This window comes from Larimichthys crocea, unplaced genomic scaffold (genome assembly GCF_000972845.2).
Source record: "Larimichthys crocea isolate SSNF unplaced genomic scaffold, L_crocea_2.0 scaffold97, whole genome shotgun sequence".
NCBI classification, from domain to species: domain Eukaryota; kingdom Metazoa; phylum Chordata; class Actinopteri; family Sciaenidae; genus Larimichthys; species Larimichthys crocea.
Genome location: NW_020861315.1, coordinates 1,611,083 through 1,638,484, shown reverse-complemented (window position 1 = coordinate 1,638,484; position 27,402 = coordinate 1,611,083). Strand labels below are relative to the sequence as shown.

At 42.9% G+C, this 27,402-nt stretch overlaps 2 protein-coding genes across 6 annotated transcripts; both read left to right on the top strand.

Annotated features, from left to right (window-relative positions):
• The first annotated feature begins 359 nt into the window (after window positions 1–359).
• On the top strand, window positions 360–6,437 carry ptges3b (prostaglandin E synthase 3b (cytosolic)). Of its 2 annotated transcripts, none has more exons than XM_027277220.1 (8): window positions 360–674; window positions 2,221–2,334; window positions 2,481–2,550; window positions 2,661–2,759; window positions 2,919–3,008; window positions 3,665–3,709; window positions 3,849–3,876; window positions 4,358–4,510. In XM_027277220.1, coding segments are annotated over exons 1-8 (456 nt in total). In that variant the 5' UTR covers window positions 360–672; the 3' UTR covers window positions 4,366–4,510. The 2 variants fall into 2 exon arrangements, with proteins under 2 accessions (XP_027133021.1, XP_010730004.1); XM_010731702.3 differs by lacking the exon at window positions 4,358–4,510 and adding an exon at window positions 5,366–6,437 and having other exon boundaries at window positions 363–674.
• A 2,779-nt stretch (window positions 6,438–9,216) lies between these two features.
• Window positions 9,217–25,084, top strand: baz2a (bromodomain adjacent to zinc finger domain, 2A). Of its 4 annotated transcripts, none has more exons than XM_019276083.2 (30): window positions 9,217–9,341; window positions 10,705–10,828; window positions 11,419–12,345; window positions 13,168–15,198; window positions 15,347–15,616; window positions 15,698–16,057; window positions 16,173–16,233; window positions 16,349–16,457; window positions 16,582–16,683; window positions 16,792–17,014; window positions 17,132–17,193; window positions 17,279–17,344; window positions 17,438–17,824; window positions 17,919–18,173; window positions 18,265–18,479; window positions 18,570–18,644; window positions 18,733–18,907; window positions 18,987–19,049; window positions 19,135–19,279; window positions 19,364–19,977; window positions 20,063–20,393; window positions 20,550–20,705; window positions 20,811–20,971; window positions 21,394–21,459; window positions 21,555–21,838; window positions 21,923–22,058; window positions 22,150–22,296; window positions 22,398–22,651; window positions 22,801–22,944; window positions 23,120–23,279. In XM_019276083.2, exons 2-30 carry the CDS (start codon window positions 10,705–10,707, stop codon window positions 23,277–23,279), a joined length of 8,103 nt encoding a protein of 2,700 aa, XP_019131628.1. In that variant the 5' UTR covers window positions 9,217–9,341. The 4 variants fall into 4 exon arrangements, with proteins under 4 accessions (XP_019131628.1, XP_019131627.1, XP_019131629.1 ...); XM_019276082.2 differs by having other exon boundaries at window positions 9,244–9,463; XM_019276084.2 differs by lacking the exon at window positions 9,217–9,341 and adding an exon at window positions 9,544–9,785.
• Window positions 25,085–27,402: the final 2,318 nt, after the last annotated feature.

Sequence of the window (27,402 nt, the reverse complement as noted above, 5' to 3'; positions counted from 1 at the left end):
AAATGATTTAAATTTAAATAATTTAAAGGGGATATTCACAATGGGCATTTACTTATTAGATGCATTTTCAAAAGAAACAAGAAAGATACACTCACATTATTATTTCAAGTATATTTCTTGAATATGGTACTCATACGTAATGTTCACTCATTATTCACTAAAATGTATATTTTAGAATGGGAAACTACTTTTAATAGTTTTAACAGTATTTCTCTAATTAGTATTTTTTTTTTTTTTTTTTTTTAGAGCTAAAATTATTTGTTTCAATCAGTTAATATGTACCAACCTGAACCTACTCCTACTAGTTTCATTAATAGATAGTTTAGTCCGTGGACGGGCTGTTTTTAGGTGATCATACTGGGTGGAAACCAGATTAAACGTGGTCCGGATTATCCTTCACATCACCCGCAGCTGTAGCTGAAAGCTCTAGAAACGTCTAGTGCGCCGCTACGCTCCAACTGCGTCAGTACTGCCATTCTCCATCCGCGGATACGCAAGATCCGGAGTGTAGTCCCCAGGAGAGAACGAGAGGGAGAGACATAGAGAGGCGGTTGCACTGGTTGTTTTGTGGACAGCATTCCTTCTTTTTTCCTCTTTGGCAGGCATTTACCATAATCTTCACCAGACCTGTTTCAATCTGCGGAAAAGAAGAAGCTCACTTCACGTCGAGACATGTAAGTTTGTGGAGGAGTTTAACGCGGAGGGAGAAAAAGAAGTGCGCTAAGTACAACCTGCCTGTGCTAACTAACGGTAGCTGTGTGACAACATGCTTCTCCTAAAGGCGGGAGGCTGGCCTTGCCTTGAGGGAACTGGAAGCTAACGGGAACTTGCTACCAAAGTGGCGCCTTTTTAAGAGTGTTTTGAAAGGGTTTTAGTTTAGTCATTAAATCAACCTCACGGTGTGCTACCGTTAGCTGAAGACACGGCTACTTTAGCTTTGAGGCTCGGCTCGCACCGCATGGATAACGAGCGGGGCTAACGTCAGCGTTTTCAGCTAGCCACACTTCATTGAACGACTTTGTATGGCAGGCTATCATTAGATTAGCATGAGTCACACAAGTCATAGCATTATAAGGAAAACCTGGCACCTGTGTGTTAAAGCACAAAGCCAAACATGAAGATACGGTTTGTGTTCAGCGCTTAGCTTCCCATACATACATGCATAAATCCACGGTGATTTGTAAGAGGATTTGGCCAACGAGGCCATCAGGACAATGCCAAGAGGACTGTAGTGTCAGAGACAACACGTGTAGATGAACATAGCACTCTTGTAGTTAGTGTATGTATGTGTGTGTGTGTGTGTGTGTATGTATGTATATATATATATATATATATATATATATATATATATATATTATATAACAATTAATACAACAGAGCTCTTATTGATGAGTTAATATCTGTACTGGAAGTTTCTCATTAATGTGGCATAATTTGCAATAATATGGGGAATAAGGCATCATTTAATAGATTTCCAGTAGGGTAGAGTGATCATGGGTTCCTTATAAATACTCATGAACTTAACATACTAACAGCAGGAAACACTAATTAAATCGAGCATCACTGATTATCTGATGGTGAACTTTGGGTATTAGTCTTATCAAGGACTCCATAACATGTGATAGCAGCATGATTATACATGTTTGTACAAACAAAATTAGCACTGTCCACCTGCTGCTAAATGTTGGCAAAATATGCAAGTGGATGGTAGATTTTCTTCACTTACCAGCCCCCCCAAAATTGCTTAATAATTGATTTAATCAATTAAAGATTCACTAGGTATTTGACCTGTGGACAAATGTTATTTGTAACTGGTATGTATGTATGGAAACCTGAGCTCACCCCAAAACATCCTTTTTAATTTGACTTTTCACATTTTACTGTGCACAGATGTTTCACTTCTTTTTTTTCTTTTAAGCTTGATACAGGAGTGCACCATGTAACTGGATGCTGCGTGGCAACCTGATACTTAGGCTTTTTGATAGCAGGCTGTTGTGTCTGAAGACTTGTCCACCTGTCACCAGCACGACCTGGCCTGTATTATGTATTTATTTATGCAAGTTGTTGAGTCTTATAACAACAAATGGCAACGGTTAGGAATTTCAATTGTTTTAGCTTTGAACCAGATCCTGACATTTAGTTTTTGTCTATAATGTTTGTACCAGTTCATTTCTGTAACATACATGTGTTGATGTTTTCATATCCTCTGCTTCATTACAGGCATCCAGCAACTGCCAAGTGGTACGATAGGAGGGACTCCGTTTTTATAGAGTTCTGTGTAGCAGACAGCAAAGATGTTAAAGTCAGTTTCGATAAAACAAAGTTTGGTTTCAGGTACGTTTGTCTCAAACTTCAGGCTGTATTTAACCATGAATTTCCTGTTAAATGTTTAAATTTTGGATCCCCTCTGACTGTCTTACTCTGTTTTTGGTGAGTTGCCATCCCACATATTAAGTGTCATCTCTCTTTTGTTCTCTCAGTTGTCTTGGAGGAACTGACAATGTCAAATATGAGAATGAAATAGACCTTTTTGAAGCCATCGATGAAAATGTAAGTCATATTGAACGTCTGCTTTAAATAATGTTGTTTAGGAACGTTTAGATTGTATTCTAGATTGCATTATAATCGACCACATTTCTTTTCTTTCTATTTCGTCGCAGGAATCCAAACATAAACGTACAGATCGCTCAGTGTTGTGCTATTTACGAAAAGCACAGCCAGGGAAGTCGTGGCTGAGGCTAACAAAAGAGAAGCCTAAGGTCAGTTAAACACAAACACAGTCATTTAACTTAAAGAACAGTGTGTACCATACATTTCAAATACTAAAAATCAATAGTAGGATACTGTTACATGATGCACAATATCATGTCTTTTAAATGCATCAAATAACGAGAGATGTGAATGTTGTGTTTTCACAGCCGAGTTGGCTCAGTGTTGACTTCAACAACTGGAAAGATTGGGAGGATGACTCAGATGAGGAGATGGGCAACTTCGATCAATTCTCAGATGTAAGTGCTGTGCATTGATTAGTGGGTGAAGAATTTAATCATTGCTTTAATGCCACAAAGCCACAATATAACGTTCAAAGAGTGCAGGCAGAAGACCATATTGTGGAATACTGCATAATCCTTGTTAAAAAGAATTAGATGGAAAGTTTAGAATACTTTCTTCAAGAAAGGGGAATCAAGTTACTTTAATCATTTATTTAATATAATCTGATGATACAGAGTCCCAACTATTGGATATGTCTATATTTTGAATATAAAACACTCGGTATAAAAACCATGTATGTCCACAGAGGTACAGATTAAAGAAAAAGAAGAAATAGGGGGCCCTCAGTGGTTTAGGGGTTGGGACTTCGGCTATAAGTGGCAGCGACCGTTATTGCATGTCATTCCCCACCTCTGTCTCCCCTTTATTTTCTTTCCACTGTCGCCATCTAATGGAGGCAAAAAAGGGCCCATAAATAATTGTTTTGGTACTGTTAAAGGTACCATAAATCTGTGAGATTGGTACATACAATACTCATCTATAATCTGGTGTTTTGTTAGTTTTTATACACGTTTGTTGCTGTATAAAGTTCAACTATACACTTCAGCAAAGAGGAATATTTTTGTTTTAATGTAAGAAGGGTAAATAATGTGCCTTTGGTTTAATATTACAGATGATGAACAACATGGGAGGTGAGGACGACATACCTGATCTAGACGTAAGAATCATTTTCTTTCTTTAACTTAATTTCTAAGCATAAAGTTTATATTCACTAATAAATACTGCCCATGAAGCAGATCTTAATCAGTGTCAGTAGAGATTGAGGCTGTCATATAATCATCTTTTTGTCTTTTTAGGATGAGTCTGCAGATAGCGATGATGAGAGTAAGTATTTATGAAGCTTTGAAACAACACCAAACTACAACTGTAAATGATGGCTACCATTTTTGATGACTTGTATGTTGCGATGTCAGGTGTCAAGCAATATTACACGAGAGCGTGTTTTTTACTGTCATTATTGGCACAACTGTGATGCAGTCAGGACCGAGGCGTTACCAACTTAAATAAAATGTATAATCAAAAGGTATTCATAATTGGGGCAATTTGCTGTCAAAAGTAGTAGTAGTAGTAGACTCCTATGTCAGTGATTCCTAACCTTTTTCTTGAGGGAAACACATTTTTACCATTGTAAACGCATCCACTGTCCCTTTGCACTCCATTATGTTGGCATCCGCAGCCTGCATGCATTTGTTTGCCTCGTTGTACATACTGATATCTCCACTAGATATGAAGTCTTCTGTCATTTCGTCGGATAGTTTTTGGTTATGAACGGTTGAGAATTCTCTTATTTGTTTTTTTTTTAAAGTTCCATGAAACGCACCAACACTCTGCCCCGGGACAGCCAGTGCACTTCGATATAAAGGAGGAGTGTCTGGTGCGCCTCATCCTCGCACAGCTGTGCAAAGATCCGTTTGTTGACTCGATGAGCTTTAATAAAGTTTACTTTTTTTCTTTTTTACCACAGTCTTTATGGTTACGTTCAAATCTTCACAGAGGTGTTTGTCTGCCAGTGCCTGTCTGTGTATGATGCAGTGAAACACTAAGCAGTGGGGCGCCTGCTCCTTTAAACTTTATTTTTCCCCATCATTGCGGTGGCTCCATCTGTGCAGCATGCAACTACGTTCTTACAGGGAATATTGTGCTTAGTGAAGTACGTATCAACTACACTGAAAACGTCCTCTCCTCTTGTGGTGCCTGTGCGATTAACAGACATAAGAATTTCCTGTTTTAGCTTTGTTTCCTCAATGTACTGTACATATACAATGAGAATTGCCACCTCTGTCACAGTGGTAGTTTCATCCAGCTGGATTGTTTGTTGCGAGTTGCCTTTTTCTGAGGAGAAACTCTTTGGGTTTACCCACTGTCTTGGGATGTTTAGTTACCTAGTGTTGGTTCAGCTTGCAGGGTTTCAAACTTTCATTTGCCAGTTTCTCACTACAAAAGATGCATTCGGCTCTAATTTTGTCCATCGCTTCTATGAAGCCAAACTCAATGTAACTTTCCCGGTACCCTCTCTTTTTCTATTTGAGATATTCAGCATTCTCGTCTCCCTGACACTTCGCCATTTTTCCATTAGCTCTCTGTTTAGAGAGAGGATGTGATCCAAACATTTCCAATAACTCCAGTGTTGTAAAGTCAAATGAATTGAACGTATTAAACGTGTATTAAAAAAGAACATTGTAATTTATTAATTTACCTAATTAACTTGTTTAACACCAAATTTCACCTGTAAACGATGGCTACTATTTTTGATAACACACGATGTGGTGATGTCAGGTTTAATGTTTATTTATGTCCCACTTTCTTCTTTCAGAAATGCCAGATTTGGAATAGAAGACTGTAAGACTCTGAAAAGAAGATGGAAGAACAGAGGGCAAGAGGAATCCTAACAAATGTATATCTTGAAATTGAAGGCAGTGACAAACAACTGTACATATGAGTCAGTAGCCATATTTAAATCCATAGCCTCAGCTCCAAACACTCAATCGATCAGTCCACCGAAGGTTGATATGCATGGTATTGTACAGAGCAGCTATCTCCACTTCCATTTGCTGTACTGCACCTTTTTGGGTATCTTGTTTTACTGTTAAATATTACAAGTAAGCACACATTATTTGTTGGAAAAAGCTGTATAGTTGTCTTCAACTGAGCAATACATGTTAAGAGATTTGCAATTTGTTTACAAATGAATTGTGGTTTAAAACGATTAGGCCCACCTGTTCCCAATGTTGTGGTTTTTAAGTTAGTCGACCAGTGTAGTTTATTTCATGATTAACGAAACACTAGCTATGTACATCTTAAGAATTAGATGCATTTACTGATTGGGTTTCCCCTAAAGCCTTCCATGTGCCGTGAATTAGATATCCAGGAAGCCAGTCTTTGTTTCTGTGGCTTAACCGTCCAGCTTACATGTTTTCCTTCACTTCTCGTTTAATGTTTGTAAAATTGGACTCCTCTGAAATCATTGCAGAAAGTATTTGCATCTTCCCAGTTATCACCCACTTTGGTAATCTGAATGAATTCCACATATTTAGTATCTTAACATTGTTTTCTCTCCATATCCACCACCACCACCTAACATGCACACTCGTGTTAGCCTGCAGATGCAAAAGGTGAAATGTTTTGCAGCTGATAATTTAGGCCTGAAGCTTGGTTGGGCCTCAGCATTGTGTGTGGTTTGTTGCTATCCTCCGGGTTCTTTCCGCTTGTTCATTTAGAAACAATCCTCCCTTGTTGGGATGGAGTGACAGAACGATAGGCGACGTGTAATGACCAAATTATATTTGCACTGTCAATAAAATGTACGGGGAGATAAATGATGTTGAATTACAGTGGAAATTCTTTTTTTATTGTCTACATCTTTCTAATAAACTGTTCAAGAATCATTTTAAAAGCCTTCTTTTATATTTGACTTGTGATGTTTTCATTTTTTTCCAAAAGGGAGGTTCTGGGAGAGAATTAAACCCCCAAATATCAATATCAAAAATGTATACCTCATTTTTGGAAAATTGTGGTTCTGGTTACTGATGTACCTCCCTTTGTTTATGCAATCATACTTGTGTTTTCACATTTTTATTCAACCTTTTTTCTCCTTTTAACAAAACAAGTACCAAACAGAAAATGGACAGTTTTTTTTTTAGTTCGGTTCTTCAAAGAAATATTTATCAAGTTCTTTCCAGAATTTTGTTTAAAGTTCATTTAAGGTGCAATATGTAATAATTTGAAATAAAATATTTAAAGGTCCGTATTGAACTGCCATTTTTCTACAGTAGCCCGGAGAGAAATGAAACAATGGCTGTAGGACCTTTAGCTTTTTGCTACTAAATCTGACACAATGGTCCTTGATATAAACTATTATCACATTACTAATGCCCGTACTGTAAAAAGTAGTTGTAGAATTTTACCCTTTAAAATTAGAAATGGCACCACAGTTAATTTCTACACAAGGCCACAAGTTAGTCAACAGCTGAGGCATATAGCAGCTGTTTGTTAAAGCTGAACCAAAGCTGTTTCAACTGTCCTGTGCTGCAGATGTGACTTTAAGAACTTTTTTTTTCCATTCAATACACTTAAGTAAGCCACAGTCAGTTATGGATACATGGATATAATGTGTCAGATCATGACTGCCAAAGCCTTGAACACAATGGTTGCCTTTTTAGTACCATATATTTCAGGAAGGGGGACCAAATCTTATAGAATACATGACTCATACACTTAGACCTATATGTCAGATCTATGTCATCCATCTATCCATCCACTTCATTCCATTTCAAAAACAACTTTGTGCTACCCAGCCAGTGTTGAAAGTTTACAGTCAATCCACTTCAATACGTTTTTCTTGCCCACAGAGTAAGGATACAAATAAGGATTTTGGAGTGTGAATTTTTTAGTCATGTGTGGGAGCCCAAACGGCAGACATGCAAGATCTTTGTTCAATTTAATGTTAAAAACCAGAGATAGTCTAGAATTTATCTGTATTTTATCTATTTTAAAGACAAATAGTCATGCTGTAATGACACACTACCTTAAGAAAGAAAGATAGATAGATAGATAGATAGATAGATAGATAGATAGATAGATAGATAGATAGATAGATAGATAGATAGATATACTTTATTTATCCCAAGCTGGGAAATTACAGTGCAGCAGCAGCAGCATTTCACACAGTGATGATAGACAACAACTTAAAAATATAAAGAACAAACTATACATAATAAAATATCAAAATAGCAATAGTAAAAAACATATATTGTACAAAAGTATATATAGCAGTTTGGCAGTATTGATTTAATGCAAATATAGTGTATATAGTGTTAAAATAGGATATCGTATAGGTGTATAGTGGTGTATATTTATGATTTCTGTTACAGCATATTCATAATAAAAAAGTTTTAAAGATACAATACTGCCGCCTTTATGTTGACTTAACTCAAGAGTACTTTTAAAACGTTAAGTTCGTATTTAATAGATGTACTCTTATTTATAATGCAGTATTACTCCTGGAGTATGATGATGTTGTGGTGCTGTAGCTCTGACTCCTGAGGTCGGCGCTAGGACCCGGACACCTCCAGGCGTCAACGGCCCAGATAATTTGCATACTTCCTCTTCAGGCCTTATTTCCTCGCTGTCATTTCCGAGAAGGTTACTGTAATGTGCGGCGTTAGTTTCCTGTTTAAACGCTGAAGCTCGTTAAAATAAAAGCCTTAGATGAGACATGTTCATACGAGGTTTGGTGTGTTTGCTTTTAGTAAAACCTGCTTTCTTAACGGTAATATCACCCGTTCACATATTTAAAAACAACGGTTATGGACGCGTGACCAACGACCAACCGTTAATTTAGAACGTCACACCAACCGACGGACATTAACTATAGCTACAGCCTCACATCTATATTAACAGTATTAAACACTTTATTTTATTAATGTTTAGTAATTAAATTTACAGAAGAATGTAAATGAAGAAGGAATTATGATAATTAATGATAGCGTCCTTAACGTTTACCCAGAGTACAGTACTTGAGATATTAGCTGATAGCAAGTAGCTAATAGCTAATATCTCAGCTATATATATATGTATAGCTATGCGCTAGCTAGATAGCTAACTGATAGCATTCTTAGCTTACATACTAATATATTGACGTATATATTTTTTATATACTATATATTAAAAAAACATAGAAATATATATATTTAAAAAATGAATCTGAACAACATATTAAGAAAGTGTGCTGCTTACGTATTCATTAGTAATAATGCAATACATATATTTATACTGATAATTCTGTTTACATTACACTGTGCCATATTGCTACACGGATGTCTTTAGCTTGTATATATTTTTAGATTTATATATTTTATTTATTTATTTATTTTTTTTTTTACATCTTTTACTTATATTTTATATGTCATGTTTATGCTGTTTGCACCGGATAAGAGGGAAACGAAATTTCAATACTCTGTATGTCCTGTACATATAGCAGCACTGACAATAAAGTTGACTTGACTTCAATAATAAAAATTAACAAGGTGCATTTCTCATTCTTTTTTACACGTAATAGCAAAGTACAGCAAATGTAATAAATTATTATAATCAATATAAAGTTAATATAATCATTATAATAGCTGTTATTGTTGTTGTATTATTTTGTTGTGAAGTTTCGTGAATAATTCTGACCGGATGTGTGTGTGCTTGTCGTCGGGGACGTTTACACACTGCTGCCGCTCGCTCTGTTCTGTGATCATGGCTGCACTGGACCACACCAGCCATGTTTGCTAATTTAAAACCCAAAGGTTAGGATGGGAATACTTGTTTATTAATTTACCGCCGTGCCATCTTCACCTCGCATATCCGTTTTTAAGACGAAGGTTTTAGAGGCAATCTGGAGCCTTCGCAATCCCAAGGAATAAAAAAGGTTGGATAGCTTTTTAAGTGTTGAAATAACAGCGAAACTTTTGATGGTGGTGGTGGTGTGGAAGATGATGCTCCGCTAAAAAAATTGTCTGTGCGCGTAAACAATGTAACTTCATCTCGGCTAGCTAACGTTAGCCCGTGAACAAAAGAGAGGGGGGAGCACGCCTCCCATCTGTTAACAAGCGACTCTCATCAACACGCCGGCTCTTATTTATTTTTCATCCGCGGCGATGGGGGGGGCACCGTGGATCCAAACCCGGCGTGGTTGCGGTACCTACTACCTGGCTATTAGCTAACATCGCAGCTTAAGCGCCGCACTCTGGGTAAACGTTAAAGGATGCTATCAGTTAGCCATCGTAGCTAGCGTTGCGTTAGCTCCGCTTCTATTGTGATGATTTAGCTAAATAACCTTGGAGCTGAAGGGAACGGGGGGTGTTTTTATTTGATGTTTAACGCTAATGTGCCACATTCTTGTTGAGTTGAACTCGTATCAAACGTTAGCACAAGCTGACTAGCAAGCGCTTTAAAAGTGAATTGTTAATTTGAGGGAACGCGGGTGAGCCGAGCTGAGCTAGCCTCGGCGCCTGCTTTTTCAACGGCCTTGTTGAATTAGGAAATGAAGTACTTTTGTATTACAGCGAGTGAGTGTAGTAACACTCCTTTGGGCCTCGGGAGTGACTGTAAAATATTCACGCTAATCCCCCCCCCATTGTTAGTTAGCCGAGGCCGCCGGCTCTTAGATACTGTTTGTGTGGGTTTGATGCCTGCTCGGGCCGATGTGAGGGGAGGATGTGCTCATGTTAGCAGCCGCCTCATCAGCGGTAATGATGAGCTTCTATCGTAATATCTCGATTGTCCATTACGGGCTCGCTTAAAAAAAAAAAAAAAGGAGGCCTGGCATCTGCTTGTTTGCTGGCTGCGACATTTTGACGGTTGTTGTTGGAGCCGAAATGGTGCTGTCACAAAGGTGCAGCTGCCAAAATAATTTAGGATGAGGCATTTTAACGGAGGAGGGGGTAAAAAAAATGTGGCTTATTACGTAGCGTCTTCAAGACGGCACGAAAATAAATGAATTAAATAATACATTTGTGATTCATGTGGTGATGCATGTGGCGCACGCAGGCATCTTTTTAGCCCCGTTAAGCAGTTGCATAACTTCTGAACGTTTGGCTGGAGATGCATGTTGAATATTAAGAGCGTGGATGTCATATTTTATTTATTTATTTGTTTCTTGTTTTTCAGATGGAGTCAAATAATCACTTCAACTACGGCACCCACGCCTCAGCAAACTCAGGACTGAAACTCTCCTCAGGGGATTCTCTTTATACTAATGGGTCCTCCATGAGTTTTCCTCAGCAGGGCAAGAGTGAGTTTTTTTATTATATTTTTTTTTATTCTTTAGCACTTTATTACAGTACAAATACAAGTGTGAAAATTTATGTTGTTTCATTTATGACATCAGCATCAAAATTGACTCCCCAGCTCTCACCTCTCACTGGGTTAGCGAGTGACTTAGCAGTCATGATCGATGACCAACTAACCTTCGCCTAAACATGTCGTCTCGGTTCCCGCAGCCTGTATTGACATGCTGATAGAGGCTGCGTTCATCCCACGACTTGATTGGCCTTCCTGACAGACCTTCTGAATGATCCAGAAAGCAGCAGCAGCCCGCCTGGTCTTTAATCACCTTGAAAGGGTTGCTCATCAAGCTCCACTGGCTACCTGTAGCAGCCCGCATAAATTCAAATCGCTATTACTTGCCTACAAAGTAGTCTCCGGGTTCTGCACCCACCTACTTGAATACCCTTACACAGGCATATGCCACATCGTCTGATGAATGACGCCTGGCTCTGCCACCCTTACGCTCAGGGAAATTCCTTGTCAGACAGAATCATGATTGTTTGACTAAATGTAAATGCACTTCTTTAATTTGACTCATGTTCTTGTGTCTGACAGATATGAACGGCGAAATGAATGTGAATGGCGTCACTACTGTAATCGGGTCCGGTGTGCCTGGTTCCCACCCACCAACAGCTCCTTACCCACACATGAGCAACCATCACCAGGGCAGCATGGGCTACGACTACTTGTGGGGAGGACACCCTCAGTATGGTCCAGCCATGGGCACCTCTGCTGGGCACGGGATGCAACAGAAGCAGCCTACACCTGGGATGGGGCAGCCTCAGGCACAGCACCACTTCCAGGGTCATGGACAGTACCAACTCAATGGGGGTATTGAAAGCTCCCATCAACCCCCTGTGGCAGGCCCACCGAACATGCCTCTTACTGGGAGTCAGTACTGGAACAGGAGTAACCCTGGCCCTCAGCAGATAAGTTATAATTCCCACAGTATGTACGGGAGCTACCAGAGTCAGGCACATCCTGGAATTACACCGTCACAGCATCACCAGCAGCAGTCCATACAACCGCCCCCGCATCAACCGTCACAGCAGCACCTCCACTCCCATCGTCACCCAGCCCATCACCACCAACAGCACCAGCAACCACAGCATTATGGCATGATGCCTAATGGGATGCCCTACTACCAGCATCAACCCCAGCACCCATCCCTGCCATCTCCCCAGCAGCAGCAGCAGCAGCCACCGCCTGCTCCACCACCACCACCACCACAGCAGCAGCAGTCTCAGGCCCAAGGCCAGGCTCAGTTGATGCCCCCAGCTGCCCAGAATTTTACTCCTCCACGTGGCAGTCCACAGCACCACAGTTTGGGCAGAGGAGGCACAGGCAGCCCTCTCCCTGTGGGGATGTCCTCAGCGACAATGTTGTCACCATCAGCCGTGCAGGACAGTGGATCACCCAAAGCCCACAACAGGGAACGGAGCCCCCATGCTAGCAATGTGGGACTATCTACCGTCATGCAAGGTGACCAGTTTACACTCAGACATGTGTTTGTGAAAGTTTTTGACTAATAAAGTAAACAGTTAATGGACTTTGTCAGTTCTACGTTTTGACTGCACTGCTGCATTTCCAGTTTTATTTCCTTATAATCTGAGTCTGTTCTCTACTTTATGTTTCCTCCTTTAACGTGATTCTCATATAGTCATATGGTCTTGTTCCTCTTTGGTCATACTTGGCTCAGCCCTGGCGGCATTACAGATTCACCATAGCATCTATATAAACTTGTATTTCTGAAATACAGTCATTGTTGAGCTAACTATTTTCAAAATCAAGTAAATTAAATCAATTTTTTTGTAAATTTTCAAGCATAAATGCTAAATGTATCCAATTTGAGCATGTTTAGAATCTGTCAATTTACTTTATTACTGTTTATATGATGTTATTTATTGAGTCATACATGGTAGTCTAGACATTTCAGTTGGTCACTTTTAGCATTGGAAAATTGTGATGGCCACTTTTCACTTTATAGCCCAAACAATTAATTTAGAAAATAGTCTGTATATTAATTGATATTGAAAATAATATTATCTCTTTGACACAAGTGTCTAGCTAAGTCTCACTGCCAGTGCTCAGTGGTTAAATAGTGCCAAGACTCAACCAGCAGGTGCCACTGTAGGACACAGGCTGTGCAAAACTATATGACTATGGCTGAGGTCGTTTGCTTTCAGCACCCTTGTCTATAAAATAGAATTTTCTTTCTTTCTATCTTATTATTTAAAAAAAATTCTCTCTCTGAATTAAACATAGAAATGAGAAGTTTATTGACTGTCGCTCATTCTCTTTCAGGGCATACGAGAGAAGCTGTCAAGGAAGTAGACACAAGCTATAATGGCATGGAAAGGGCACCCGTAGCCCAGAGGCTCCCCAAAAGTGACACTTACCAACCCAAACCTGTGGGACCCCCAAGTGATTATCGTCAGCACCCTGAACAGCCAGCAGCTCAACGTCCAGAAATGGCTTCCTCTGTCAGAGACTCTGCCATGAATACACCTCCCCAGTCTGTGTCATCCCAGCTTTCTGCCTCAACACCTCCTCGGGCCTCTGCAGCTCCTGCTGTCTCTGAGTCTCCCACATCTGCCCCTGGGCCCCCTATAGTGTCATCTAATTTAGACTCTACTCCGCCACAAATCTCAACACCTCCCAATGTGTCCTCTGCTCCATCTCAAGCTGCTGCTTCCAGACTTTCCTCACCTCCTCTAATGATGCAAGGCCTCAGGCCAGAGACATCCCCTGCTGGATCCAAGCATCTGTCAGTGGGGTCCTCTTCTTGTTCCCTACCTGCATCACCTTCAAAGTCACCTGCAACAGCTCCTTCAGTCTCCTCTCCTTCATCTGAGGCTGCTCATCAAGCCAAGCCTTTGTTGCCTCCGATGGCTTCGAAACCTGCTATAACTGTCCCCCCTCCAGCCCTTGTGCCCACATCCTCATACTCTACACCTACACCCATCTCATCGCTTCAACAGCTGGTTCAAGGGTCCAAGCCACCACTGATGTCTGGAGCTCAGCATGAAAAGCCCAGACCCCCAAAATTAATGTCTGCCACTCCATCAGTGAGTGCAAAATCCTCATTCACTGGTGTAGCTCCACCTCTAATGTCAGTAACAGGACCTTCGACCTCAACATCACCCGGTTCTTGTTTAGCAACATCTGCATCGCCCATGTCCATTTCAAAAACCCCTTCAGTTGGCAGCAAACCATGTGACCCAGTGCCCACAACCCAGCCTCAGATATACACTCTTCCAGCTGCTGACTCTGGTCTTTCCACTTCTTCAGCAGCATCATTACCACCAGGAGGGGTGAACCCGACCTCCTTAGCAGCCCATGAAAATCCTACAGTCCGACCTCTGTCTACCCTACCTCTTCAAACCACTCAAGCCTCCAGGACTGCACCCGTGTCCGCCCCTCCTGACTTGGTGTTTGTGCCTCCTTCAGTGGGTACGTCTTCTGGAGTGGTCCAAAGTTCAAACTCTGAACAGCCTCCTGCTAACACCACTACTCCTCATGTGCTAAAGCAGTCGTCTCCCAAGCCAGAGCACCACGGTCACAGCGAGGATAGGAAAGCGTTGGATACTAAAAGAAATGGAAAACCAGAGGAACACATCCTTCAGCTTGATTCCGGTATGAGAAGGACATCAGAGAAGGTTGAAGCTACTGAGACTAATAAATCTGAAATACTCTCACTCAAATCTCTTTCCGATCTCCCTGGGAAACCCTCACAGATCACAGCTGGTCCTGATCAAAAGCCCAAGAATAAACAGACAGAAGGCGGAGAATCAGAGGACTCCATGGTTGAGCAGACTCCGCTCAGGAAGTCTTCACATCTCCACAGCACAAGGGTAGAGCACCTGACGGACGAAGAAAGTTTTGATTCACAGTTTGATGGCAATTCAACGTTTGACACCCCCTCCAGAATCAATGTCAGCTCTGTCTTGGAAAAGTCCTCTTTTGTAGGCGATGATAGCTCATGTGTAGATGACTCCGCTCACTTTGACAGCAGCTTTCACCTGCGAAAGGACACTTCCCGGGTTGACAGCACTTCCCATGCAGAAGAAGAAGAAGAGGAGGAAACATCTACCGCGTTTGACACCACTAGAGATAGCAGCTTTTCTGTGGAAGACTCCAGAGATGACACGTTGGACTCCACCAGGGAAGGGGAAATGTCTCAGGCAGAGGAGACCAAAGAGAGCTGCCAGATCACAGGAGAATCTATTCTGGAGTCTTCTCTTAACAACACCTCTCAGATGGAAGAGTGCTCTGTCGACTCAAGCGATGTGTCCAACTCGCACTCATTTGTGTCATCTCAGCCAGGCCGCCAAGGTACAGTCTTAAAGTCATGAAAACTGGTGTCACATGGTCTGACAAGCAGCAGTTATCAGTAGTGAATTCATTTATTTCCAATACAGATCACTTGTCCTTCTGTCGTGTATGTCGTCCTGTATTTCTGAATTCTGCTATTGTTTCTCAGGACCTGAAGCACAGTGGGGACCAAGAGGACTCGATACACCGGACTCGGCTGGACGCATTAGCATTAAGACCACTGTTAACGAGACAATGACTCCGCCGAGTTTCAAAATAAGAGATGAGAACTTTATCGCCTTCAGTACGCCAGCAGAGGGCCCTGCTGTACACCCACTCCAACCAGTAACTGATCAGACTGTGCCAGCTGCTGGAGGGCAAACCCCAGGGAAACAACGCAAACCTCGAGCTCCAAAGGCAATATGGACGAAAACCCCAGGTATGCAACATTCTGATTTCAACAAAATGTTATTTAAAAAATATATTTTATTTTATTTTATTTTATTTATTTATTTTTAAGCTCTGGAGGAGGCCCAACGGAAGCCTCGGGGTCGAACCCCTAAAGTGGAGAAGATGAAGACCGAAGAAGAAGGAGCCAATAAAGAGGAGGCAGTCAAGGGCAGGAAGAGGAAGAAGTCTGTCAGGGCGGACACATCAGATATTTGTGGCGCACCCACAGTAGAGGTTGATCCCATCACAGCCACAATCGAAGCCGTTCTGGCCAACACTTCAACTCTCAACACTTCAGCCGAGAAACCCAAGAAGGTGAAAAGGGTCAAGAAACAACACCAGGAAGGAAACGTGGTGAAAACACCCAAACAAGATCCCGAAAAAACGGCAGATGATGCTGATGATAATGATGACGACAGCTCCACTGCAGGTAATGAGGAAGAGTTTTCAGAGAGGGGTTGGGGCCACATCACATCATGCCGTTTTGTAGAGACATGATATCACAGCTTCACAGTCTGATGATAAGTTTGCATTTTCTTGAGCAGGTGAATCCAACAGACGGAGGGTTGCAACTGAAGAGCAGGTTCAGTTCCCACTGCAGCATGGGTAATGTTTCCTCCTTCTCCTCATCCTCCTTCTTCTTCTTCATGCCAATAACTCTACTTTGTGTCTTAAAACAGCTGTGTGACATGAACATAACTCTGAATTCTCTCCGCTGTAGCTGGAGGAGGGAGATTCGCGTGAGGAAAATGGAGAACCGCATGAAGGGCGAAACCTGGTATTACACACCGTGTGGAAGGAGGATGAAACAGTTCCCTGAAATAATCAAGGTACGTCTTCTTAGCTAGAAAACAAAACCATGAAGGAGTTTGAAGTTATTGAAATCCACAAACATGACAAATGAAGATGTCAAAACAGTGATTATGATTCTCTTTCTCTAATTGCTTTGCTCAGTACTTGAACAGACACACAGACAGCGTGGTTACCAGAGAACATTTCAGCTTCAGCCCACGCATGCCTGTCGGAGATTTTTATGAAGAAAGAGAAAGTCCTGAGGTCTGCATCTCTCTGAGTACTGCACAGTTCAACTCAAAGGATTACAAGTATGTCAGAAATGTGTGGGAGACATTTTGAGGGCTCATCATTCTTTACAATATGTTGCAGGGTATGAAGTGGGTCCTCTTGGCCAATGAGGAGGTTCCTTCCATGATCATGGCCATCACTGGCCGGCGAGGTCGACCTCCAAACCCTGATAAGGAGAAACCCCGCAGGGTTCGTGCCTTGAAGGGAGGACCAGCCCGCCGTCCTGGGAGACCTCCCAAACCCAAGATGATTGACCTCCTTAGCAAAGTCGACGCCAAACTTTTGAAGCGACTAGAGGCCAAGGGTAAGTGGATGTAGACTGGAGGGAGGGATGAGTGTTCACGGTTTAAGACCAGATGATGTGTTTAGGACATAACCTCAAAGTTTGTACTGTATCTAATTGTTTGTATTCCTTTTGAAGAAGCTCTCACGGAGGAGGAAAAGGAGAAACTTGCAAAAATCAAAAAGAAAATGAAGAGAAAGGTATGTAGCTCAGACTGTTTGTAACATGGAGCTGTTACACTCTTGACATCTCGCCCTGATTTTGTTGCTGTTCTTTATTATTTAGGCAAGAATAAAGAGAAGGGAGGATGCGAAGATTAAGAAGATGAAGGCAGAAAAAAAGAGGGCCAAGGTACAGACGAAACACACAGAATGTTTTATCAGCATTTTCCTCAGCACCACCTCTTCCTCACCTTCACCTCTTTGTATTTCTTTGTGGGTTCAGCTCGAGCAAGACGCCAAAGACCTAGAGTTGAAGGCTGAGCCGACGGACCCAACAGCCCCACAGGTCACGCAGCCATCGTCTGCCGCAGAGCCCAAGAAGCCTGGCCGCAGGAGGTCAGTCAAGGTTGAGCCTCCTCCGCGAGTACAGCAGACTGATGAGGAGAGGATAGCCCAGGGTAAGAGGGTGCTGGGGGCTCGGAGTAAAGCCAAAGCTCTGGCTAAAGCCCAGGCGGAGGCAGAGGCGGCAGCTCAGGCCGCTCAGGCAGCTAAAAGGGCAGCAGAAAGGAGAGCACAGGCCCAGCGACGTCTGGAGGAGCGTAAGAGGCAACAACTGATCGCAGAAGAACTGAAGAAGCCCACAGAGGACATGTGTCTCACTGACCACAAAGTGAGTTTTGTAATGGAGACTCAGTTTCTTTTAGTGATGTGATTGCAGGGGATTGTTTTGAAGGTAATCATCTTTTGAATTTTGTTTCCATCAGCCCCTTCCAGAGCTGTCCCGCATCCCTGGTTTGGTGCTTTCTGGCACAGCGTTCGCACATTGCCTGGTTGTGGTTGAGTTCCTCCACGGCTATGGAAAGGTGATTGGTCTCAATATACCCAAGGACATCCCCAGCCTTGGCACCCTGCAGGAGGGCCTCTTAGGCCTTGGCGACAGCCAAGGAGAAGTTCAGGACTTACTGATAAAGCTGATGGAGGCTGCACTCCATGATCCAGGCCTGCCATCCTATTATCAGGTTGGTGATACATTTTATTCTCTACATTACGGTGATTCCTGATTTTAAAAAAACCTTTTAATGTAAACTTTCCTCTCAATCTTACCATCAGTCAGTAAAGATCCTCGGGGATAAGCTGGTCGAGTTGGAGCTGACTCGTTCCACAGTCTCAGAAGTACTTCGTATCTTCCTGGAGTCTCACGGTTATGATACCGAAGTGTGCAACACAATGAGGACCAAACCATTTCACACCCTACCGCCTGACACCAAGGCCGCCATCCTAGGTTTCCTGGTGGAAGAGCTCAACAGCAGCAACATTGTGACAAGGTTAGCACAAGTAGCTTTCACTTTAACCTAAACATGTGTTACTATCTAATATCTGAGACCTTTTATTAACATATTTATTTTATATTTCAGTGACATCGACAACACATTGGAAAACATTACAACTTACAGGAAGAATAAGTGGATAATTGAGGGGAAGTTGCGCAAGTAAGACGACGGTTTTCTTTCTCCAAATACCAAAAAGTAAGGAAAGCACAGAGCCATGTTGACCCTGATTTGTTTTCTCCCTTTGCAGACTGAAGGCGGCACTAGCGCGTCGTACAGGACGCTCTGAGGAAGAGCTATGTTTCGAGGAGAGGAGGCGCAGCGCCAGGGTGGCTGAGGAAGAGAACCTCAGTATGGAGGAGAGCGGCCTGGTTGTGGGGAGGGGCAATCGGCGTGCACGCAAAGAAGAGCCCAAACTCAGTGACGTACGTATCTGCTCCACTGTTTCTTCAGTGTTTGGAAGATGACCTTTCCTACATGTAATTTTGATCTTGTCCCTGACAGAATGAGAGCCCTACCAATGCCAGCATTCCAGAGCTTGAAAGGCAGATAGATAAGCTAACCAAGGTAACCCTGATGCCGCACAGATACATTGCTTTGTGTGTTCATATCGTTTTATAATAAACATTCCTCTGCTTTTGGATCTCAACAGCGCCAAGCATTTTTCCGAAAAAAGCTGCTACAGACGACTCATTCCATGCGGGCCACATTATTAGGCCAGGACCGCTACCGACGCAGATACTTGGCACTACCTCACCTCGGAGGAGTTCTGGTTGAGGGGCCAGAAGAGTTGTTGAGTAAGTTTGAGAACAAATTTTTTCTTTACAAACCCTTTGTTTGTCCTTCTTCATCTAAACTTTCCTTACAATTCTGTCGCGCAGCCTCTGGAGACGTCCTTGTAGCTGAGGTTCCTGTCACCTTCCTCAAAAAGGAGCCGAAAGTTGAGGAGACTCCCATGCCTACTACTCCTACTCTACCATCCTCTCCTTCCTCTGCTAACCCTACCCAGCCCCAGACCTTATCTCCAGAAGAGGACCCCCTCCCTGGCACTGCATCCCTCATGAGCAGGCCAAGAGGACGTGGAAGGCCACGAAAAATCAAACCAGAAGTGGAGCTTCACCTCCGCACGGCAAAGATACGCCGCCGCCGTCGAAGTAGCGTCAGGTCCGGGGGCGAAGACGGACCAGGATCACCAAATGGTGGCACACATGACCTCACACAGGCTGCTTTCCACAGCTGGCTCAGCCAATCTCAGGAAGCGGTGACCAACGGCACATGCTCAGCGGCGGGGGATGCTCCAGAGGGTAATCGACCAGAGGAGAGCGTAAAGGAGATGGCAGAGAAACAGGGGCAGTGGTTCAACCTGCTCCCAAAACAGCCATGTGACGAGAACTCTCTGACCGAGCCCCAGACACCGACCTCTCCGAGCTCACCCCCTAAACTCCTTCCTCAGATCCCAAGTGCTCTGCCCGCACTCGCTGCTCCATTCATGCAGGTTTGCCACTACAGTCATAACTCTAAATAAATTTCAATACACTGTAATAACAAAACAGCTGTATTAACAAATAACCTCTCCTCAGCCGGACCCGCTCATGCCTGCCGTGGCTCCTGCTGACCAAGCAACAACACAGGAAACTCCCCTCACCCCCCCTGCAGCTGCCGTTCCTGGTTGTACCCCACCAGCACCACCTCAGCTTTTTCCGGCTCCTGTTCCTCCTGCCACAACTGCTCCGACTACACCCGCCAGGCCAGGTCGCAGGCGGAGGAGAGGTAGCAGAGGCAGCAGTCCCGCCCGCAGAGGGGCAAGAGCCGCCGCGGCAGCCAAGCGCCGAGGCCGACCTCCGAACTCTGTGTTCCAAGAGCTCGAGCAGCAGTACTTCACACAACTGGTGGTCAAGCCCATACCCGCAGGTAAGTAGTATCTGTGTTTGTGTAAGGCAGTTGGGAGCTGATACTAAGATTTAGGACTCCCCACTGCCGATTCAGTGTACAAAAATGTACAGGAAACATATATTTCAAGGTTTTCTCATGTGTAATATGTTAGTAATGCATACGTGTCTTCTTCAGCAATGGTGCGTGGCTGGTGGTGGATCAAGGATCCAGAGGAACTCTATAGTACCTTACAGGCCCTCCACCCAAGGGGTGTCAGGGAGAAGGTGCTGCATAAGCATTTGGCCAAACACATGGAGAGCTTAGCTGAGATGTGCACCAAACCTATCGACGGTGAGTGATTTCCTCTGTTTTAGACTTTTTTTTTCCTCCCTTCTACATATTTCCCTGTTACCCTGCATTCTCCTTACAACGTGTCCTTGTGTTGATTCCGGTTAGACCCGATGTTTGAGGTGAAGGTAGAGGAGAAGGATGTGCTACTGGAGGCTTTACAGCAGCCCTGGCAAGTGCAGGAGAAAACAATGGAGACTGACATCAGTGCCCTACAGTGGGTCGAGGACCTGGAGCAGCGAGTCATCGGCGCCGACCTCCATCTCAAAGTGAGAACTCTACTTTTTATGTCAAATTATTGTACACCATCTGATTATGTCCAAACATCAGCTAGGACTCTTCTTGTGTGATGAAAGCTACAATACCAAGATAGATGATGAGTGTTTGTTTTTATTCTGAGACTACAGATATTATTGGTACTTGCATGTAGTAAACTTTGAACGCAAGTGAAACAAGTAGCAAATGGCTGCAAAAAAAGTTTGGTTACCACGGTTGCAACTCCTGAACCACCACTTAGGTTCGAGTCCGTCATCTCACATTTCTCACCTCTTATTTACTGTCATATATTTTACAGTTAAAATCACTAATAGAGATATAAAATGTCTCAAAAATACTTGATACTTGATCAAATAGTGCCTTACTGGGCAAACAGTTAAAAGACTCCCAACAAATACTTAGTTTTTTCTTCAAGGCTCTTCCTCCGGGTGCAGTGAATGAAGCTGAATCTAACACAGACACACCGGTGGCAGAGTTTCAGGTAACAATTAAAACAGTTGATGAATTGATTTCTCACAACTATCCAGTCCCTCGCTGATAGTTAAACTCTGCCTGTCTTGCTCTTTTCTTTTTAAGCCCTACACAATCCCAGATCCAGACTCCACGCGCGATGACCTCCAGTACTACGAGCACGACGTCGACCCGCACGATGACTGGATCGTGCGGACTAAGAAGGAGTGGTCTGGCCTGCCACGTATCGCCACGCATCCGGTGGACTTGGCCGTGCTGCGGTTGGCTAACCTTGAGCGTAACATCGAGAGACGTTATCTGAAGGAGCCGCTGTGGAATCCGGCCGAAGTGATGCGCCTCGCTCCTCTCACACCGACCCCGGGAGAAGAGCATCCCATGGATGTCTTTAGGTGAGGAGAAAGGGCTTTCCTTGGTGAGCAGAGACGGATGAGTTTTGTTTTGTTTTCTAACCTTTTTATTTTCTTCTGTCCCAGTCTGGAGAGTGAGATCACGTCTCGACTCCGAACGTGGCGACAGGCTCTGGATCGCTGCCGCAGCGCTCCACAGGTCTGTCTGTGTTTGCTTCAGCTGGAGAAGGCCATCGCTTGGGAGAGATCTGTGACTAAAGTGGTAAGTAACTTTATCAGAAGTGTACTTGCTTTCGTGGGAGCACAACAAAGTCAAATCTGATGTCATTTTAACGATTTCTTGTTTTATTTAGACTTGCCAGGTCTGCAGGAAGGGCGACAATGACGACTGCCTGTTGCTGTGTGACGGCTGTGATCGTGGCTGCCACATGTACTGCCTGAGGCCCAAAATCACCCAGGTGCCAGAGGGAGACTGGTTTTGTCCTACCTGCGTTGCTGAGGTCAGAACCGATCCTGTTCATGAAAAACTGAACAAAACAGAAACTTCTTAAAGCTACATTTGTTCCTTGTCAGCTCAGTCTTTACTCCTTCTGTCTCTCAGGAGGAAGGTGAATCACCGCGCGCGTGCAAAAAGAGGACCAGGGTGAAAAAGAGACGATATGAAGACGACAGCTCCGAAGACGAGACGACAACCACGACGACAACCACAACGTCATCGCGGCGTAGCGGTGGCATGGCGACGCGGTACAAAGAGACCGTAGCTCCCTCCTCATCTTCACGTAACTCTGGAGACGGAGGCGCCGCTAAACGTCGTCGCATGACAACCCGCAACCAGCCTGACCTCACCTTCTGCGAGTGAGTCATGCCTTCATCGCTGCTGAGCTATTCGCACGCAGAAAGATCTTACTAATGTTACACAACGTGATTTTAAAGTCTACAAGGAGAAGTTTGTTTTGACAGTTATGTTGTGGTGGATTTTTCTTAATTCTTTTGTTTCCTGTCAGGATCATTCTTATGGAGATGGAGGCTCATGCCGATGCCTGGCCCTTCCTTGAACCCGTCAACCCGCGACTGGTGCCGGGCTACCGTCGCATCATCAAGAACCCCATGGACTTCCTCACCATGAGAGAGAGGCTGCTACAGGGAGGGTAAGAACACATTATGGTACATGTTTGATCACCTTAATGCACCTTTTAATAATAAATAACATTCCTCACTTGAGGAAACATTTTCGATCATCTACTCCTGAAAACGAAGCTGCCTGAGCGTCTTCCAACTTTACCTAACAGTCAGTCTTTTCTCTCTTCTGTTTCCTCGTCTCAGGTACTGCAGCTGTGAGGAGTTCGCCGCGGACGCTCACCTTGTCTTCAACAACTGCGAGCTGTTTAATGAGGACACATCGGAGGTGGGAATGGCCGGACACGCCATGAGGCGCTTCTTTGAGAGCCGCTGGGCGGAGTTCTACTCAAATAAGGACAAATGAGGAGCCTACTACATTACCCCTGATGGTGGGGCTGTATACTGTTGGTGCTGTCACCGTCCCAGTCACACTCCCTCCATTACTGCTAAGACTGTCTGGAGGTTTTTCCAGCTATGTGTATTCTCTCATGTATAGGTATATATGTATAGATTTTGGCTATTTGTCTGTTATTGTTTCCTCTACCGGCCTAATCTTTTCCAGGCCCACAGCTGAACTGGCTTGAACTCGTACCCATTCCCCATCACAGAGAGCGACGACCGTGTCTCTCTTCACTTTTTTTTCCTTTCTCCTTTTTCATGTCTCCTCATCTTCACCTCGGCACCTCATCTCCAGTTTGCGTTCTCCTGTCACGTCCTCTCTTTCACAACCCCCCCCCCTCACGCCCCATGTCGTAGCAAGGCCTTTTTGGTCAAGTCCTGCTGTGGGGCGATGACTCAGCCTCAGGCCCTGAGTGTTTTGGCTCTCAGACTCATACTGAAGGTCAGGGACTGATCACACTATTGCAGCTTAAACCGCTGCATTACTTGGACCTGCTTAGCACCGCTTGACTACAAAAATGGATCAAAACTCTTCACAGAGCTCGGGCCATTTCTTACCTGTTCAATGGAAACGTAATGTAACGTGGTCTTATGCCTAGAAGTAATTTTTTTGCTCAATATATTTTTATTATATATTCTATATATAAATATATATAAAGATTACAATAGCTGGGATTATTTAATAGCAATAGCTTGTAGTGAATGTGTACAGATTACCTTATAGAAATGTCTAGACGATTTATGAAAAGGCCAGTTAAACTAAAAGGAATCTGTTCTTGGACTGTCACGAGTAGACGTTGTATAACCTCCACTTAAAGTCTTGCACGCACACATACACACTTTCCACCAACACACAAACATGCACATGATTTCACACACACCCACCTTCTGCTGCTGTGTGAAAGACACTGGTTTCAAAAACTGGAGGAATTTTTTTTTTTTTTTTTTTCCCCAAAGCGTTGGTCAAGTCTGGGCTTAGACTCGTATATATTTCACTGTCAAGAGTAAATAACTCAGCTAGTTACTACGACTGATCTGTGTCACAACAGAAACGATGCTACCGCATTGAAGGTTTCCTCTCATAGTGTGAACTCTCCTCAAGACGCGTGGCGTTTCGCAGCTTCAAAGCAGTGTTCAAGCACTCAAGCCGTGCTGAAAACGACACTCACTCACGATACTTCTGTTTGTCTGTAGCTCGTCTAACAAGGCGAAAAAAAACGAGTAAAGTTGGTTATGCGCAAAGCTCAAATCCTCCTATTTTAAAGACTAGAATTGCAAAGGAGCTTTGATAATGAGGTACTAGGCACATTCCCGCCTGGTTTTCTGTCTTACATTCCTTTTTATTGTTTTTTGTTTGTTTGTTGTTGTGCTGTACAAGGGCCAATGTACGATTTCGCACGGCATAGTTGGTGTGCTCTGAAGGCGACAGGATGACTCCACAGTCTGGGTTTTATTTAAACATGTTTCTTACACTGAACTCAAATCCGTTGATAGGAAAATAAACTTTGATGTTCCCTTATTACACGTCAAGGGACAGACGTTTTTTCAAAAAAGAAAAAAAAAAGACATGAAAACCAAATGTGGTGTCAAGTGAATTTTTAATAATGTACAGTTTTGGTGACTTTAAATTTGTTCCTTTATATTTTTAGGACCAATTCATCATTTTTAAGAGGAGGTATTACAAGACTCTGTTGTATTAAGGTGATGTAACACGTGTGCATCTGTAGAATGTACTGTGAGTTGAATAAAAACCACATCTAGTAGAAAGTATTTTATTTTTCTCTTTCTGTGTTTATCCACAATCTGAGTGAGTGAGTGAGTGAGTGAAATAAACAAAGAATAAAAAAAAAAGGTGTACCTCAAGAGAAGGTGAGGTACACCATTTAAAAAAAAAAAAAAAATAATAATAATTATGTCAGTTGCATTGACTCTATTTAGGTGTTTACAAAAAAAAATGGGAGCCCCAGACTGGAAAATAATCTGCTTATTGGACTACAAATCTACAAAAGTTCTGTCCAGTGAGAACTGCTGCAGTCAGCCTCATCATAAAGTGATCTGATAATAAGTTGTGATCTATTTTTGTGTTTCAGATCTTTACAACCTTCTGGACTCCAGATATATACATGCATACTATCTAAACAACCTGACCGACAGTCTAAATATTATACTTCATAATTAAAAAGATCAGTGTAATTAAATATCTCTCTCTTGCCCACAATTCACTGGCAGTTACTGATATGAAACACTAATATTTGTAAAATAATTATGAATGAAGGTGCAGTGTGCTGACAGGTCCTTTAATATACCTGCTAACTGTGCAATTGCAATAAATAAAACAACAGCACACCTGAAAAGAATCTTTAAAACAGCAGAGGAACATTTTCCAAACAGTCTCAAAATGCCTGTTTACCTCATACCTCTACTAAAACTCACTGTATATACAGTATATCACAAGACAATATATATGGGTGAAGAAAGAGCTCTTAACTGTGATGGAAAGACGCTCAAGTATTTGGGCGGGGCTCTGCAGCTCCCTGGAGAGTCCTGTCTGAGGCACATGCTGTATCCTGCCATCACTCCCAGCTGCTCTAAACTCAAGTACCACACACTCACACACACACTTATATTCTACACTTAAATCTACAACGCACATAAAAGTAAAAAAAAAAAAGGATAAACTCTGAATTAAAAAAATTTAAAAACCTTTTTGTGCATCTCTCTTTTTGCCCTCTATTGCTCTCTCAAATCCCTTAGCTGGCATTTTGTGTGAGTGGTGTGTGTGAAATTGTGTCAGTGTCAGCACTCCTGGCGGAGGGGGGCTGAAAACTCCCCACGCCAGCGGGTTCCAGTGTGCCCCCCGCCCATCACGCACCACACAGTCAGGCTTAGCCCCACAAAAGAGGGGATAACAGTTTAACAGTTACCGTGGAGAGGAGGGGGTAATCCACGGCATAATGGGGGCAAGCCAGCACCCGACGAACCAGTTCATTCTGGACTCGATCTGCCAGATTGAGGGCCCCTGGTGCCTGGAGGGTCAGGAGAATCAGCTCTGACTCCAAACATTTCCATGAACATCAGCTGTCTCTATTCTGCTGCTAAAACATAAATATTGTATTAAAAATACAAATACATGTTTAAAACAGAAATATTGAGATGCTGTTCTTTCGCAGACAGTTTTTAGTCAAACAGAGGAATTCTGTCTGTTTTGTCTTCACACTGTGTGTGTGTGTGTGTGTGTGTGTGTGTGTTTGATATCAAAGAGAGAAAATGAAAAGCATGCACAGATGCAGCATCACAATAGGCTCTATGGCAACAGCATCATGAAAGAGTTTGTCCCCATGGTGATCAGAGCAGTACCTCACAAGTAGTTTGTGGAAGGAATAAAGGGAGGGAGGGACGACATCATACTCAAGATCTTTGAGTTTAGTGTCAGCATAACGTAACGAGCAGTTTTTACATGATGGCTGTATGTTTCTTCTGCTGTCTCACTTCATACCTGGACTTTTTTTTTTTAATTAAAAAGCTCTGGAGGACATAAAGGTAGAGTCATATTTATGATGCTGAAAAACAACGTTGCTCATGACTCAGTAGATAATTTCAAAGCAGAGGATGTGGTCTGTTCTTGTTCCTCTGGTCCTCTCTCTGCTCACTAATGGCCCCCTTTCTCTTATAATTGATATGAAAATCAGGCTGAGCAGCAGTAATGGGTGCCAGGTGCTCAGGACACGCCAACGCAGTTCAGCTCAACAACAGGAGACAAACAGGAGACGAGCGACAAACACCTTTCTGTTATACTCTTATATTAATATACAGTATGATATGTTGATAATGTTTGTGATTTCATCACGCTGTTTATGACACTCATGCTTAAACTTAATGATTTATACTGAAGCAGTGAATATTTAACAGGACTCAGAGTCTACAGTCATGCTAGCAGCACCGTGAGGCTGTACTGTAATTAAATTTTTTTATTTACACAAGGTCCTACAATTTGTTGAGTTACAAGTAATGTAAAATAAGATCGTAATAAGAATAGAAAATAATAAATAATAATACTAGTTATTATGCAAGATAAGAGTGATTGAGTA